This window comes from Excalfactoria chinensis, chromosome 5, assembly GCF_039878825.1.
Source record: "Excalfactoria chinensis isolate bCotChi1 chromosome 5, bCotChi1.hap2, whole genome shotgun sequence".
In the NCBI taxonomy this organism is placed as follows: domain Eukaryota; kingdom Metazoa; phylum Chordata; class Aves; order Galliformes; family Phasianidae; genus Excalfactoria; species Excalfactoria chinensis.
Window position 1 is genome coordinate 14,109,744 of NC_092829.1, and position 17,337 is coordinate 14,127,080.

General features: G+C 37.7%; 1 protein-coding gene across 2 annotated transcripts in view; it reads left to right on the forward strand.

The window, feature by feature from the left end:
• Positions 1–17,337, forward strand: part of BTBD7 (BTB domain containing 7) — a 48,819-nt gene that overhangs the window by 17,501 nt on the left and 13,981 nt on the right. For both annotated transcript variants that reach the window (XM_072338543.1, XM_072338542.1), the window contains exons 3-5: positions 4,151–5,230; positions 15,587–15,795; positions 16,923–16,998. In XM_072338543.1, the coding sequence (XP_072194644.1) occupies positions 4,151–5,230; positions 15,587–15,795; positions 16,923–16,998 (1,365 nt within the window). The remainder of the gene's footprint in view (positions 1–4,150; positions 5,231–15,586; positions 15,796–16,922; positions 16,999–17,337) is intronic.

The window sequence follows — 17,337 nt, forward strand, 5'->3', positions numbered from 1 at the left end:
GTAATTTTCATTTTGTTTTATCATCTCTGCCTTTGTGTTACTCCAAACTTTTAGAGATTTGAGTAGAAGACAGAACACAAGCTAATTTATTTTATATGGAGACTTCTGCTCTGGGCAAAAAACTGCAGATGTGTGCTGGTGCTGTGTCAAGGAAGGACTTGAGGCTTTATGTATCATTGGTGTATCGTAACTAAGAGTAGTAAAATGTTTGTCCCAGTTTGTGCATACATTATATCTAAAATCACAGTTAAGGCTATCACTGAAGTTTTGATTTGCCTTTACATTGAAGAGAAACCCCCTGCAGATCTACAGGTCCAAACAACTCTTAAGAGGGGAAAGTTCCAAAGGCTTTGTTAAATTCCATAGCAAATTTGTCCATTTGTACATGGGAGCTTTGGTAATGCTCCTCAGTACTAAACCCCAGGTAGAAACCTATTATTTAGTATTTCACAAATGAATTTCTCAGTAAGTAACAGAGATCTATAGGAGTCAAGTGTTGGTTTTTTTTTTGTTTGTTTGTTTTTTTTAATAAAGGTCTAAGAGCATATCATTGTTTCCTCTTAGACAGTAAAAAATGAGTGTTCTGATTTATTGAAATAATAAAAATTCTTCATGGAAATCTTCTGATGCTACGGTGGCACTTCTGCACATGCACTAGTAGAGTAACTGCTCTTTATGTAACATTGGCAAGTATCCCATTGTCCTGCTTTGTGGTCATTGGCTTTTTCTTGAATCTTGTTTGAATAGCTGGTTTGCTGTAGCTCTCAACAGAAAATATTTTTGTCCTAAAATTCATGGCTGAGATTTTAATCACTTCTGAGAATAACCATGATTTTTCTCTACATGAACTTTTTCCAATTTTTTCTATATGTAGAAGGCACTAGATCTGCTTACTGCCCAAAAGCAGAACTGGAAATACAAGAATTGGTGTTGTAAGAGCTCCATAAAGTGCATTAATTAGTTGCCTTAGAATCATAGATTCACAGACTCAACAAGGTTGGAAAAGGCCTCCAGGATCATCCAGTTAAACCGTCCACTTATCACCAATATTTTCCACTAAGCCATGTCCTTAGCACAGCATCTAAATGTTTATTGAACACCTCCAGGGATGGTGACACCACTGCCTCCCTGGGCAGCCTATTCCAGCATTTCCTAACATCCAACTGAATCTTCCTTGGTGCAACTTTAGGCCATAATTATTTCTGGGAACTCTACTTAGACCTGTGGGTTTGTTTTAGGTATGCTGCTTCACCATTAAAGTTGTACCATGCTGCAGTATAAATGGAGGATGAACACTGAAAGCATGGAGCTGATCTGACAGAACGTGGTAGTTTGACTTCCTAAGTTCATCAAATGACTGCTAAATTTGGTTGCGGACTATTAAGAGAAGATGAATCAAAAGTACTGAAGTGTTCATAATAAAAAAAAAAGTGTTTTAGCAAAAGCTTACTAGTTAATCTCTTGCTGTTTGTCTACAGCATTCGGATTTCACACCATTTTCTAGGGCAGTACATCTGTTCAAGATGTTAAAAACTAATTATAGAGCTGTATTTAAAAATAAATGTGTTGGCATGTGAAGGATTAGACAAATCCTGTTATTCATTGTCAAATGCCCAAGTAGTTTCTTTTGCGAGTCATCTGTTTCTTGTAAGTATTATCTGTTCAAAACTAAGCATTTAATAGATTACTACCTTTTATTATAGTAGTGGGGAGTAAATTTTTACTTCCTAATTCAAATCCTGCCTTCTGAAGGAATAGAGATAGGCCAAGAGATTCACAGCTTTCTTTGAGAGATACTGAATCACCAGCTGTGGAAAGACTGTGCTGATGCATCTCTTCCTTGGCTTCTGGCAAAAAGCAGCTGTGTGGCAGCTGTATTAGCAGAGGTGCTTTATCTAATCGTAGGGGTTAGTAGTGCTGTTTGCAGTAATTCTGAAGTGAAATCCTGAGTGTATCCTGGAGTATGTGAAAGTTTGAGTGGTATTGTAGCATCTTGTGGTGATTCAAGTATAAGTAATGCTTGATGGCAGCCTTCAGGGAGGAGAAATCGAGACTTCTGGTGTCCTAGTTCTTGTTCAGCAGAACGTAAGGGAATATTGTACGTACTCAGATTCACCATTGGAATCCAAAATACTTAATAATGAGCTGTTTCTCAGAACAGGATCATTGCAGAATGTTCGAAGCATAGTTACACTTCTATTGTGAAATGTAATCCATATTTTTTTTTTTTTTTTTTTTTCAGTGGAGCAGAAATTCTAGGTTCATCTCAACAGGAAACTGATTCTCCTCATTTCTATTGTAATATTTAGTATATCATGTGGGGAGAGTTTTTATGGTGGATTTTGCAGTATGATCTTTGTCAAAGTAGTTCCAAGTTACTGGTATATTCATTTAAATTGATTTGAATGTCTTGAAATGTCAGTGTTTAATGACATTTTGCTTGATTGAACAAAACTTAATGTAGCGTGACTAAAATGGTCTTTCCTCAACAACATGAAGGCTTCTTTTGCAAACTTTCACTAATAAAGGAATTGTAAATCTATTACATTTGGATGATCTTGGGAAGATTTGCTTACATTGGTTTAAAAGCCAGTGTATAGCTTACTTGAAGTTATTGAGGCTTAAGTAAGAAGGCGATCTACAGAAATCTTAAATTGCTAGATTTGCCATGTTCTCAAATACCTTTGAACTGCTTCTGTTTTATTCCGACTTCATGAAATCATCTGAAATAATGTGGTAACTAAGAGCACCATATATACTTTAACAGACTGACCCATAACATCACTGCAAGTAGCATCACATCGGGGTCTGACTGAAATAAATGGACTGGAGAGAAGTGGCTGAAAGATTCAGAAGACCACACAAACTGTGTGGTGGTTGGACGTGCTTTAATCTTAACAACTTGAAAAAGTGAACAAATAGTAAAATTGTTCAAGTTTATTCTAAGAAAAAAAACCCCAAAAACTATTGACTATTCCCAACAGAACATTTGACAAATATATTTCCAGTCAGAAGCAATTACAGTGTTGTTGTTTATACCATTTGCAAATGTCTTGTTTTCTTACATTGTCTGGAAGTTGGTTTGTTCTTTTTTTCTCCCTGTAAAGTCTGAGTCTTCCACCATCTGGTTGTAGTGAAAATTCTGGAAATTAAAGGAGCAAATAGCCCTTTAATGAGTCACAGTCCTGTTTAAACTGCAGATTTTTAACTACTTTAAAAATTCACTTTTAGTAACAAATGTGGTGTTGTACCTGCTGCTAGCATTGGAGCATCAGCAAAGGTTCCAGTAGAACAGATCAGATGTGCAATGCAGATAATGTTGGGGAGAATCTTTTTCTTTACATGTTTAGATCACAACATAATTTATGCATAAATGAGCACGGAGGAAGAATTTAAGTGCATTCTTTCAATCACATAATGCTACATTCAAAGCAAATCTTTGATAAAGTTTAAGTGTTCCATATTGTCTTAAATGGAGCTCAAACACAGACTGGCACAAACTGACAACTGTTCTGTAAATGGAGCCCATTTTATGTTTTAACTTTCAGCATTACCTGATGATACACAGGTTTTCTATTTATTTGTTAAAATTTGGGCTGATATTTGATACTATATTAGGTATCTGATGCCACGTATGTTTTTCTGGTTAAAATTATTCTTAACGCAAGAAGTACTGAATTTGGGAATTACTTTGAAAGATGGGGTGCTACTATTGCATTAAGTTCCGTTAAGCTTTTTTTTTTTTAAATATATTTTTTTGCTTTTCCTAGAGCAATCAAACAATCAAGTGTAATTAGAGCAAGCAAATCGTACAATCAAACATTGTAATATTATGAGCACAGTTCTTTCTTCCTACTTTGATAAGTGTGCGTGTACCACAGAACTGCATCAGTTGGCACTGCCTGGCTCTTCTAATTGAGAAAATTGTAATAGATTTTTAATAATAGCGTGCTTGGTAGCTTCAATAATAAACATCAACTTTTTGATCATAAAAATAAATTCAGGCTTTAAAATTGTTTGAATTATCTGATGGGAGGAGAAGGAAAAAACCGCGTAATTTCAGAGACCCTGATGAACTGTTTGGATATGACAGACCTTTCTTTTAAACTTAAAGAATAAATGTGTTTTATTTTTCTCTTTTTGCTTTCAGGAACATCATCCTATTCTCATCAAGGTTATGGCTGTGAATCAAAGCTCTATAGCCTTGACCATAGCCATGAGAAACCTCAAGACAAGAAAAAGAAAACCTCTGGCCTTGCCACCCTCAAAAAGAAATTCATTAAGCGTCGAAAATCCAGCCGATCTGCTGATCATGCCAAGCAGATGAGAGAGCTCCTCTCAGGCTGGGATGTCAGAGATGTTAATGCGTTAGTAGAAGAATATGAAGGGACATCAGCCTTAAAGGAACTGTACCTACAAGCTAATTTGGCAAGACCTGAAGCCAGGACGCTACAGAAAGACATGGCTGAACTTTATCAGTACAAATATTGTACCGACGTAGACTTAATATTTCAAGAAACTTGTTTTCCTGTGCATCGTGCGATATTAGCAGCAAGATGTCCGTTTTTCAAAACGCTGCTTTCTTCCTCTCCAGAATATGGGGCAGAAATAATAATGGACATTAACACAGCTGGCATAGATATGCCTATGTTTTCAGCTTTGTTACACTACCTTTATACAGGAGAGTTTGGCATGGAGGATTCAAGATTCCAGAACGTCGATATTCTTGTGCAGCTTAGCGAAGAGTTTGGAACGCCAAATTCCTTAGATGTTGACATGCGTGCGCTGTTTGATTACATGTGCTATTACGATGTGGTTCTTAGCTTTTCCTCCAACTCTGACTTAGTTGAAACTTTTGGTGGAAGTCAGAACTGCCTAGAAGAGGAGCTCAGAGCTCACAAAGCTATTATTTCATCACGGTCACCGTTTTTTCGTCACTTGCTGCAGAGGAGGATACGGACTGGTGAAGAAATCACAGACCGAACTCTACGAACTCCAACTAGAATTATATTGGATGAATCTATCATACCAAAAAAATACGCTAAGGTCATCTTGAACTGTATGTATACAGATGTGGTGGACCTCTCAGTTTTGCACTCAAGCCCTTCAGTGGGCAGCTTAAGTGAAGTTCAGGCTCTTGTTGCAGGAAAACTAAACATGACTAGGGCTGAAGAAGCTATGGAGCTTTACCACATAGCACTGTTTTTGGAGTTTAACATGCTTGCACAAGGTAGGTAGTACTGTCCTTTCTATAGAATAACTGATGCAATTAAGAGCAATTTTTATTTTACAGTTCAGTGTACAGAATCGTACAGTGGTCTGGATTGGAAGGGACCTTAAAAATCATCTAGTTCCAGCTCACTCGCTAAGGGCAAGGATGCCTTCCACTAGAATGGTTAATCATGATTAGGTTAAATATTAACTTCTTCAAGAAGACATTGATGCTAAATTATTAAAAGAAAATAGGTTGTGAACTTCCAGTAGTCCAAACAATAGTCTAGAAAATAAAGGGATTTTTTTTTTCCTCTTCTTCCATTAGAGCAAGTCATTTTTCTTTGTAGTGGTCTTACCTATTTAGCAGCCAGCAAACTGTCAATGGGTCATCATTCTCATTGCTTTGCCTTCCAGTAATTCTCTTATTTATTCAGGAGTAGAGGCAGGCTGTGCTGTGGGTATTATGCTTGTATACCTGCTGGCTTCAGAATGGGAAGAAAGTGAGAAGCATTTGCTTCAGTCTCTGCACTGTGCCCATAGTTGGATAAAATAGCCTTCTGCAATGGAACTTTATTCCACTGGAGAAACACCGGAGTTCTATTCACTCATATTTCAAGTGCTTCTTTTTTAAAAAATGTGAATGTATGATAGCTGTAGTCTTCTTTAATTAACATTTAAGTAAGGAATTATAAATAGAAGCTGTCTGTGGGATCCAGGGGTGTTTCTGACTTGAGTGCAAATGCACCCCTATTAACATGTTGCTTCCCTACTGGAATTCTACGTGTTAGGTAGCTTTATTGTAGAGTGGGGGGGGGGGGGAGGGGGGGGAGCTGTTGCTGCAGAGTGGGAAAAGCTGGATTTCTTTTGAGCATCTCAATTAGCAGAATTAGCAATGCCTGTTCTTGTTGAATGGTTCAAACACTCTTCCTACAGTAGCTTACCCTGCCACCTGATTAGCAGAAGCTATCATCTACAGTGTTTGTCTTCACAAAGAATTAAGAAGGCTTGAACACAGTGTGTAAAATGCTGACGTCTTAATCTGCAGTTATTCAGTCTTTCATAGTGTGTGTATTCCTTTCTGAAGAAAAGACCCTTTACTGTATTTGTGGTTTAAAAAAAAAAACAAAACAGCACAGAATCATCAGTTTTCTTTTTGAAAGCCATTAGTTTAAGTCTTGCATTCTAACTACTTTGCCTTGTAAGTATGCATAATGAGTCTCACTGCCAATGGTTGGCAACATAGTTGAAGAAAAGAAAATCTTCCCATCTGTAAGTTGGAAATAATACATCTGTATTTTTCAGGGACAGAAGAAATGCAGTGTGAGGGCTTTTAACTGCATTGAATGTCATTATTGAAGTATGATATTTATTTCATATATATATAGGAAGTCTTGACATTTCTGATCTTTTTCAGCTTTTATTTACAGTTCCTTTTCTGGGGCTAAATGAGATGTGGGGCGGAGGATACAAGAGATCCTTGTTAAGGAAAGGAATTATTTAGTGTTGATACCAAGTGTTCTTGCCTGTTGGCACGCTGTAAATTTAAATTATTACTTCTGTAGATTTTTGTCAAAGGAGATACACCAAGCCTGCAGTCTCGCTAATTGAAGGTGATGTTGTAAGATTTAACTACTACCATTGCAGGACTCTCATCTCTTGATAAGTTTATTTCTGTGCATAGGGGCTGATGAGTCGTAGAGCCTGCAAAGCACTGGCTGGTGAGCTGTTGCCTCCTGTTGTGGCAGGAGCTTTGCTCTTTCACCTGTTGGTATTCAGACAACTTAATAGATATAATATATATAACGGGATGTTGCAGTTGCTTCTGACTTCCAACCTTGGTGGTAGGGAGTGATAGTTTTACTTTTGAGGTGAGAAACTGAGAATGGAATTCACTGAGATAACAGTGGGATTTGCTTGAGCTAGTTTAAGGAAATAACTTCTTACAGTAGATGTGTACATCTGTAACTATTAGCTGTTGAATACTGTAAACTATCAGGCTTAAGTAAAAGAAAAAGCTTAAGGAGGAGATAAACAGAAAACAGCAGGTATTGACACTGCAGAAATGGATCAGACTCTGCTACTTCAGCCTTTCAATGGGTTTTCCTAAGATCTTTATCAAGCTGAATTATAAAAGATGTGGGAAACTAATCAGTAACTGTTGTGTATTCCCTAGAGGCTGGTGTTAGGAAACTAATTTTCATATGATGCTGGAACTTGAAATAATCCTACTGAAATAAAACTGTCAGGAAACAGAGATTTGTTCTGAGGTATCCTGCCGCAGGAATAAGAATGAGGAGTTTTTAAACTTGATTTTTGTTGTTGCTTGCCTAGAAACTTAATGTTTAAGTCAAGTGCAGAAGTGGTAAAAGGTTTTACTCTAGTGGAAATAATGTTAGATCCATTCCTATACAATATATGAGTCTGTTCTACTTGAGAGCAGGGTAATTCATAGATCAACTGAAAGCAAGAAAGAAAAATGAGTTGAAATGGAATGTGTTGTAAATGTACGGTTTCTCAGTATCTAATTATTTTGGTGCATGCACTTATGCAAGTGCTAAAAGGATTATTGTGCTGAGGGAATGCTGATGAGGGAAATAAACTGTGAATGAAACCTACACTGAGACTCTGAGTAGTTACACAGTGTTTCATAAGTGAACAGTGTGTAATTCTCTCCCTCAGATTGGAAATCTAAAGTGGAGCAACCGAGAAATTGGAAGGTGTTCTGAAGAAGCAGTGTAACTTCTCTCAAAACATCAGCCTGTCTTAAGTCAGTACTCTTCATTAAAGCATGATAGGTCGCTGCTGCTTTAAAATAATTGTATGAGTCAGTGCTAACAAGGTGTTCACTTTTTCTAGCTGAAAGGTTTTCCCTCACCCTAAGGGATGCTGGTGCAGCTGCATTAGTGCCCACTGGTAGTTGGAATTTGGTAAGTGTATGACAGTAGGGGGTGGGAGACTTATCCACTGAGGAAGGAGTGCAGTAAAAGTGGGGAAGGATCAAAACTTAGTATATTATGCAACAGTAGTAAACTTGGGCCATTTTCCCTACCCATCCACCCCTGCAGTCATTGCAATTCCATTTGTTAACTTGAACTAATTAGAATGTTACAGGTGAGTGCTGTGTTAGCTAGGTACAAGAAGAGGCAGAGAACAGTTTGTAGGAAATCTGTACGTGGCAGTGAAGTCGATTTCCGGTAGTTTCATACTTCATTTGCTGAGTTCATGCTTAGATCATTGGTATTGAAAAGTAAAGAATTGCTATTATAGTCTTGTAATAGAAATGAAAAGAAAGCTTATTTGATCAGGAAAAATTGAATGCCTGCACTTGGCTAGCAAATCACTGATAGTAATTTTAAGCGGTCCCTCCTTTCTTATTTCGGTATATATTCTTGTTCTCCTTTAATGGTTGTAATACTTAATGTGAGGTAGATGAATCTTCCTTTCAGTAGTGTCCCTCTTATTCCCAGGTTTCATAGCTAGCATACTTGGTGCTAGAAGCTGTAACTCAGAAATATGACTTCTAGAAGAGGCAAAATTGTGTAGTTAGTTGCTGGAGTCCACTGAGCAGGCAGTGCTCATGAAATCTTATCTTGGTCCTCTGATAGTGCTTTTCTACTCCATGCTTCAGGCACCCAGTTTGACCCAAGGTCTGTCACCAGTCTAATCAGTTGGCTTTTGCAGTAACTAATTTAATAAAAACTCTTTAGTTTCTTCTCTAGATTTCTTTATGCTCTCTAGCTCAAATTTTTTGATTTGGCTCACTCATGATAGCCAATTCCAAATGTGCTAAAGCTTGTCTCCCTGGTTTCCCGGAAAATATTTGGGTCTCAATATACGCAAGTCTGGATGCTCTTTACAACTCACTTTACTCACTTTGACCCAGTTTTGGCCAAATGCTTGTAGTTGAATATTAAGTGTAGTTGATGTATTTTAAACTTCTGATCAAATATTTTTTAGGTGATTTTAGTTTGTCTGCAGAGTACTTTGTAAGTTATCCAAATGTCATTTTTCATCAGTTTTAGCATACGATTCAGCTTTGACTGTACGTGAAGTCTTGCTCCTAACAGTGATAAAGCTGCACTTTAATAGTTTTCCTGTGATTAAGTCAGTGGCAATTTGATTATATGCTAAGAATCTTCACTGTTCAAGCAAAGCAAGATTGTTTAAAATTTGCTTTGGCTTCAACTTGACTTTAATGATCAGCTTAAACAGATCATTTATCTTGCAGAAGAAACTGAAAATGAACTGATGTGAATAGATGAACAAGGATATTTCATTTATAGATCTGATCTTAGCAAAATCCATTTGTACCTAATAACCCAGAAACTGGAGGTTCTGTTGTGTTTAACTATAAAAAAAGTAGAGCTCTTTACTGCTTTTGTGTGGAGGCTGTGAGGATTAGAGCCTTTTCCAGAATGCTCAATCACATCCCTCAGGAGAACGCTGCTGTTCTGCCTGTTTTATTTCTTCTTTTCTCTCTTCTTGCTACCTTGCTGCTCTCGGAGACTGTACTGGTGATTGTTGCAATGCACTGCCTCACAACACCAAGTGTAAAATCACTTATCCCTTCCTCTTCAGTAGCACCGTTACTAAAACTAGATCAGTTTCCTAATTCTGTTTGCTGTGCGTGGTGAAAACGATCTCCCTGTCTGGCTTTACTGTGCTGCCACATCCATTGCAGATTCAGGGAAGTTTGGCTCAAGCATCTTAGTTGTTAGTTATCTATACTGAATGTATGCATCATGGCCCTGATGCTTACTGTCATGGGGTAGTCCTGTTGAGGTGGTGGCACAGTATGACTTTTCTGTAGCAGATTCTTGTCTCAGTAGTCTTGCCTGGGAAATGGGAGAAAATTCCAGAAAGTTTTCTAAATTAATACAAAGTAAAAAATAACATGAATCCAGGCTTTTAACTATGCATTTCCTTCCTTTTATTTTTAGATATTTTCTTTATCCTTGACAGGAGTGAGAATAAACTTTATTTTAAAGTCATATTCAGTAGCGCGGTCTTTGATCTAGAGGCAGATATCATCTGACATCAAAAGTACCCTTGATCTCAGCAGGACTGAAATCCTGGAGCACCAGGAAGCCCACAGTAACAGTATTAAATACACACAAATGTATTGTGGGAAGATTAGAGCAAGTGTGTCAGTTATCACGGTGCAATATGAATTCTCATAGGGTATAGTCTGCCACTTGAAACTATAAAAGAAATTGGGTGTAATTAAGTAAATATTAACATAAATCTGACCTATTATTTCCTTAACATGATTCACTTGTGCTCAAGTCTGAAATTACTACTTGGGTTTTATGTTAAGAAAATGAAGATGGGAGAGATCAAGAAGTGGAAATGGTCTTTCTTATGGTATTGTTACATGCTTGGGCTATATGTAACGATAAGGAATTTTACTCAGTAGTGCAGTCAGTTGCAGTCAGGCATGTAATTGTCCCGTTGCAAGCAAATTTTTGCAGAGAAACAGGTTTGATCACCTGTTTTTCCATCTTTTGTTTCAGTCACCTGTTTTCTAGGAAGTGTGCAGCTGAAATACTAGCTGTTAATGGCTGGTAGCAGCCCTGTTGAACATCAGCTTTTTCTTCCCCTGCCATTCATTGTTTCCATGTTAAGTTTCTCTCTCCGTTTTATTGGCTGAGTTGGCAGCTTTTGCTTCTGTCCCACGATTATTTTCTGCTTAAGCTCATCTAGCTAAGCTGCCCACTGCTGAATGTGCTGCTTAAGGAATGCTGACGCTGAGTCCAGGGCCATTATCCACTGATGACTGCCAAAGATGTACATGCAGATTTCGAGCTTTCTAAATCCATGTGTTGTGTTTATGGTAGAAGCAGGAGAGTGGATTTATTTGCATTGTTTGGGAGAGAAAACATTAGAAAGCATTTTGCTATGAATTTTGAATGCCTTAAATGTGTATGAAGCATCTTAAGTTTCTGTCTAAGCTTATAATTTCAGAAACCCTTTTGTTGATGCCTCAGATGACTTGACAGCCATATTGTTAGAAAATATTTTCAAGTTACACAAGTGGTGTTATTCTCATCTGCTGTAGCATTTATTATTTCAAACAGCTGACAATGCGCTGTATTAAAATTTGCACAATTTACTGAATTTTCTTAGAGCAAAGATGGCTAGTGTGGCACAAAATGCTGTCTAACCTTCCATTCGTGTTTTGTTACTGCTTTAATGATCTGAAATGATTTGAAGTTCTGTCGGCTCCATATTTGAACTCAGCAAATTGCTAACAATGCTGTGTGCATTAGCGGATCTGTAATAGGTGTACTTTGAATTCAGCTTCCCAAAGATGGAACGTGCAAATGTTTTAAATTATTTTGTGTTTAGAAAAATCAATGGAAGGATTGAAGTGGCTTGAAAGAGGTACTGAGTATACTTCAGAATTGTTGGACTGCTTATGTCCTTAGACTCCTTCATGTCCTGTGCTGCTTCAGTTTTCTCTCCTGCACAACACTTTTTTCACCTCTGAGAAGCTGAAACTTGTTTGTGTGAGTGTCTGAAAGAGAGAGGGGAAAAAATATACCTGCAAGGCTTGGCATTGGTAATATTCCCTCCTGCAACACCATATCCTTTTGAAAGAGGACTAGGGGTTTCTAGCTGCTCTGAGTTTTAGTGCTAAAAAATCTAAAATGAGATGAAAGTAATCAACTGGCAAAGGCAACCTGCTGGAACTATCTTGTTTTGTAACTACTGGACTAAACAGTGGGTCCACAGTGCAATTATGGTTAAGTGCAGGTTGTTACAATGCTGTTTATGTGGGATAATAGTAAGGGCAGGAAACTACAAGTTTTTAACCTATCTAACGCTTCTGTTTTGCTCTTACTATTTTTGTAGGTGATGCTTGTATTGCTGTGTCTTGATTTCTGTGATCACTTTTATCTGAAACAGATTTAAACCCTTTTTGGCTGCCACAAGGGTTACTGCTACCATGCTGCCCGCTTCGGTCTCCGTGGTCCGGTTTCTTAAGCTGGTGGTAGCAGATCCTTGGTAGCACAAACACTAATGTGGAATCAAATTTGGAAGAATGGAGTTGAGTAGTACACCATGTGGCCACCTAAGTAGGGCTGTGAAACAAGTGCAGGAGGTGTGTAGTGTAAGCAGATGATCTGGTCTAGTTCAGCTGTACGAGGAGGTTAGTTTTTGTGTCTATTTAAATGTCCTACATGTGTGAAGCTTCCTCCTAAAGACTTTTAGAAAAGTACAGGTCAGGTTTGCATCCTTGGTTTTGTAAGATGCAGAAAGGAGGCTAAATAAGTCTTTCTCCTTCTTCCCTTCTCTTTGCACCAGAAACTTGGTTAGAATTGCAAGGATGGCTGTGGATGAAAAATGCTTCTCTGCAACTTTTAAATATGTGGTAGCCCAGACTAGCTGTATATCATGACTTTAAACTGTTTTCTGCATGCTAGCAGATAGAAAAGCACAGATCCCTGGTGCCAGCATAGTCTCTTCTAATGTGACAAAACTGAGAAACTATTTAATAGTCTGTAGACCCTCTTTCATTATCAAGATGAATTCTTATTTCTGTTTTTCGTGTTGTGGTATGCATGAGTTTAAGGGGAAAGGTCTCCACCACAGAATGACTTACAAAACTGTTAGCTTTAATTAGTAATTCTTTGTTTAATCCTGCTTTTGCAAACTGCTGAGGGCACTTAACTTGTTTTTTTCAGTGGGTTTGTCAGCTGCCTTGGCAAAATCCAGGCTACTGGTTAGTATTGTGAGCGTGGGCTCAAGCTGTTTCTGCTTAAAAAGGGCTGTAGAACATGTGAGAGGGAACTGGAGAAACAGGACTTGTTTGCAGGCAGGACCTAAGGCTGTTGGTATCCAGCATAAAGAGGGTGCGAAAGAGACTCATTTGTCCAAAATGTGATAAAGTCATCTTTCATTGTGCCAGACTGCAAGCAGAATCTTTGAAATGTGCTGATGGTCAGGAAAGCTTGTGGTAGAGCACTTGGGGACATTGCTAATAGATCTTGGAATAGCAATTCCTGCCTGAAAGTTATAAAACAGTGCTCATAGGAAAAAATACTCTGTTCCACTGTAGGGAACAGTACTGTGAATATTAGCTGGCTTTTTTGCCAAGTGACTGAATCTTAAAGCAAGAAAGCCTTTAGCCAAGGAAAAGGATTATATTCCTTTCATAGCCAAAATTGAGTTGTCCTAATTTATTTAGATGTGCAGAAAAACACTTTTCTATTACCTCATGTGTGCTTCAGAAGAAATACTTATATCCACTGTTCTGACACGTTGATAGAAGTACTCAGGAAAAGGACTGTTCCATTTACTAGCTATCCTAAATGAGCTTTTCATCTGATGTCATTCTGCTGGTAGTTACACAGCAAGACTTCTCAGTATAAATTGGGGGGGGCAAGACAAATGGAGAGTCTAACGTGAAATTAATAGCATAATGCTACTTTTAATACATCTTCTGCAAACATATATCCTTCTGTTAAATGATTTGTTGGTGGCTCCGTTGATACATATGGTCTTATCTGAGGCATATTAGGTGCATAGAAGTAGAAATCATTCAAGTGCTTGTTGAGGAAAGCTTTTTGGTTATAAACTTGGCTAAATTATATTACTGTTGGGGGACAGCGTTGCCATAAATGTACTTGGGAAATAAATAAAAACTGTTTGAAACTGTATTTGTTCAGACATATTGATGAAATCTGTTGCAAACATTCTCACTGAGTACTGATACTATAGTCACTGTGTGTTTTGTACTTATAAGTTCAGGAAAATAAATATTGGAATATTCTTGTAATTAACATGCTGGCTATTGCAGTATGAAGCAGAAATGCACATATTTAACAGGACAGGCAAGTTTATAATATCCTTTTTTGTTTCAACTGGGACATTATTAGCTTTTCCTTTGCTGCTTTTGCTTCCCATTTCAGTGGCTGCTCTTAAGTAGTACCTTCTGTAACAGTCTTCCACAACACTTTCACTTGCTACTCCATAATGACATTTCATTCATACTATTGGTTGCAAGACATACAGAGTCAACACTTAATCTGCTGACCTAGGTAGAGAAGAAGGACTTTCTTTGTACGCTACTAGTAGATTGTTTTGGGTTTGTTTTTTTTGTATGCAAGCAGTTCAAAATCTGTAGCACCAAGTGTCTGTTTGGTCTTTGTGTTGACAGCCATTAATGTTGCTACACTAAATGCTTTCTTCGTCCAAATGCTTGGTAAGGAGATACAGTTCTGTAAGCAAATCAGTTTTTTGTTGTATTTTTCCCCTGTCTGCTACAGGGATATTAAAAATGATAGCGTATAAGAAGTAAAATGTGAGCATTCTGCTGTTAGCCATACAGAGACCTCTTGTGGGCATGAGTACAGCTATACTTTTGTGTCTGTAGTGGATTGAGACTGGAATGTCTAATTGTACAGTAGAACTTTTCTCAAATTGCATCTTTATAGTGCAAATACAACTCACATTGTATGAGTATGCAAGCCAGATGTAGAAATGAAATCACCACTGTGGTAGAGTCTGTGAGCAGGGTAATCCCAGCTCCCTGTGTTTTCATCCCTCTTGCAGTGTCTCCTCTCAGTCCTTCTGAATCTATTCCACCTTTTTCAGAATGGAAAAATACCTTGTCCTTTTCTTCAGAAGACATATGCTCTGCAAAAGAGTATAAATTCTAATGCAGCAGAAGCACAGAGAAGCTGTAGCAGACTTGGCCCAAAGCAGAGCACCTGCACCTCGCACACTTTCTCTCTTGTTCCATATCTGAAGAGATGTTCTCTGTCCTGGCACAGTTCTGGCTTTGCAGGCTGGGATGATGGCCTAGAGCAGTTGCTCTCTGCTTCCTTACTCTGCTAGTCAGAAAACTACACTTTGCTGCCCTCGTGCTGTGCTGAAGAGCTGAGTCCTTCTGATCCTCTGCACCATCTATCTCAGAGTCCACATGATAAGTGACACGGGCAAAAATCCCACCTGTGTTAGGGCTTTTGTGCCTTTTCTGAATATGTTGTAACTTGTAATTGCTCACATTCAAACCTGCAATTTTAAAATGAATTAAACACAGAGGTAATGCATGTTAATCAAAGGGCATTCTAGTGTGGTTGAAATTGCTTTCAGTCATTCACCTTGGCATGCCAGTAGAAGTAATGTTTTGTGTGGCTATAAAAGGTGAATGACCAAACAGTTTGTATTTTTAATTGAGCTTAGGATTCTGTCAGAACATAACCTTGTTTGCAAATCTTGGTCTGTAAGGCTCTTCTGGTTTTATTCTCAATTGAACTGTGATGAGAGTCACATAATCCTTTATATTACATATTTTGGCACTTCAGGATCTAAGTGTCTCTGTAACTGCTATATTGATTTGTATTGTTTTGCTTTTGTTTCCTAGGCTGTGAAGATATTATTGCTGAGAGCATCTCTCTAGACACCTTAATTGCCATTTTGAAGTGGAGTTCTCAGCCATACGGTTCGAAGTGGGTTCATCGTCAAGCACTGCATTTCCTCTGTGAGGAGTTTACCCAGGTCATGACTTCAGATGTCTTCTATGAACTAAGCAAGGACCACCTGCTTACAGCTATTCAGTCTGACTATTTACAGGTAACCTGCAGTTCAGAATATAGCTAGTTCTGCTTGAAGCAGGATATGTTGTGCTATTGCCAGAAGCACTTGTGAGTAGCCTGTCTTAGATTGTAGTCAAAAGCTTGTACATAAGCACTACTTTTAAAGAGGTAAAAAATAAAATCGAAGTAGTGAATAAGAAACCTATTTTGTTCTTGGCTTGTAACACAACCCAAGCTGATGGTATGTGCTGTTACTTAAAGGCTTAGTAATAGCTTAGAAACAGATGCAAATTATCTTAAATAAACCTTTTGTAAACTTAACATTTGCTTGTATGTTCAAGTGTTTTATAAAAAAAAAACAAACAATAATTAAGTAGTTGTAATGCTTATACTGCTGCAGTGTATATCCTAGCTAGAGGCAGTGTAAGCTATTGAACTCAGAAGGTTTTAATTTTTTTAGTGGGGAGACAAAAATATCTTATCTGACAGGCATTGCAGAATCAATTTATGTTTGTTCTTTTTGCTTTATGACGTTCCTTCAGTGAGTGTGGGTTTAGGGAGAGGGAACCATACTGAGTAATGGAAAGCTTGTGGGTTTTTTTCCTGCCATCTCTTTGGTGAATGTATCTTTAATGATGACTACCAAATATAGCATAAATAATATCGGGCTTTTTAAGTTCTATCTGTCCCAGTGTTGCTTTTTAAGGTACAAAGTGTTGTTTAAAATTATTTGTTAGGAAACTTAAATTTTTGTCTGTATATGAGTTTTTCCTCTACAGTTGTTTATTGTCTAGTATGTGCTTGAGGTCATCGTGTAGTTGATGTAGTTACTGTGACTTCTCAGGCTGTGCAGGTACTGAATTTGTAACATTAAACAAAAGATCTAAACAATGCCCAGTGTTGGAATTGCCCTTTTAATTCTATCATTTGGATGTAATACTTACTTTTCTTCTTCCTAGGATTCAGTAAGTGACCTAAATGTAGAAATCAGGCTAGTGATATATCAGTAGTGCTCCTTAAAATATTTGGAGTGAGCGATATTAGCAGGCATAAAATAAAACACTTATTTTGCTGCAGTTTTTTCTTTCTGGCAGTTAAAGGTTTGTGTATGTGTGTCATTTAAACTAACCATATGTGGATTGGTGACTTTCTTTTTTCTACCAGGCAAGTGAACAAGATATTCTAAAATATCTAATTAAATGGGGAGAACATCAGTTGATGAAGAGAATAGCAGATCGAGGTGAGGATACTTTTTAGCCATGTGCTGTCTAACCAAATTAACCATAATGTTTCAAAGCCCTTAATCTGGATAATCTGTGAACTAAGACTTTGAATCTAATGAATCTTCTCTGCTCATACTGTGGTTAAAACTAGATGAGCACTGGAATCTTTAGAAGAGGGGAAAAATGGATATCCTCTAGAGCAAATAAGCATAGACATTCTGTAGGAGCTGAAGTTGTTCAGCCTCAAGAAGAAAGGACTTAGGGGGAATCTTAGCAATGTCTAAAATGTCTTAATGCAGTAAGAAAATGCAGTCATGCTTGTTTCTTTGCCTCTTATCCTTTCAGTGGGTGCCATG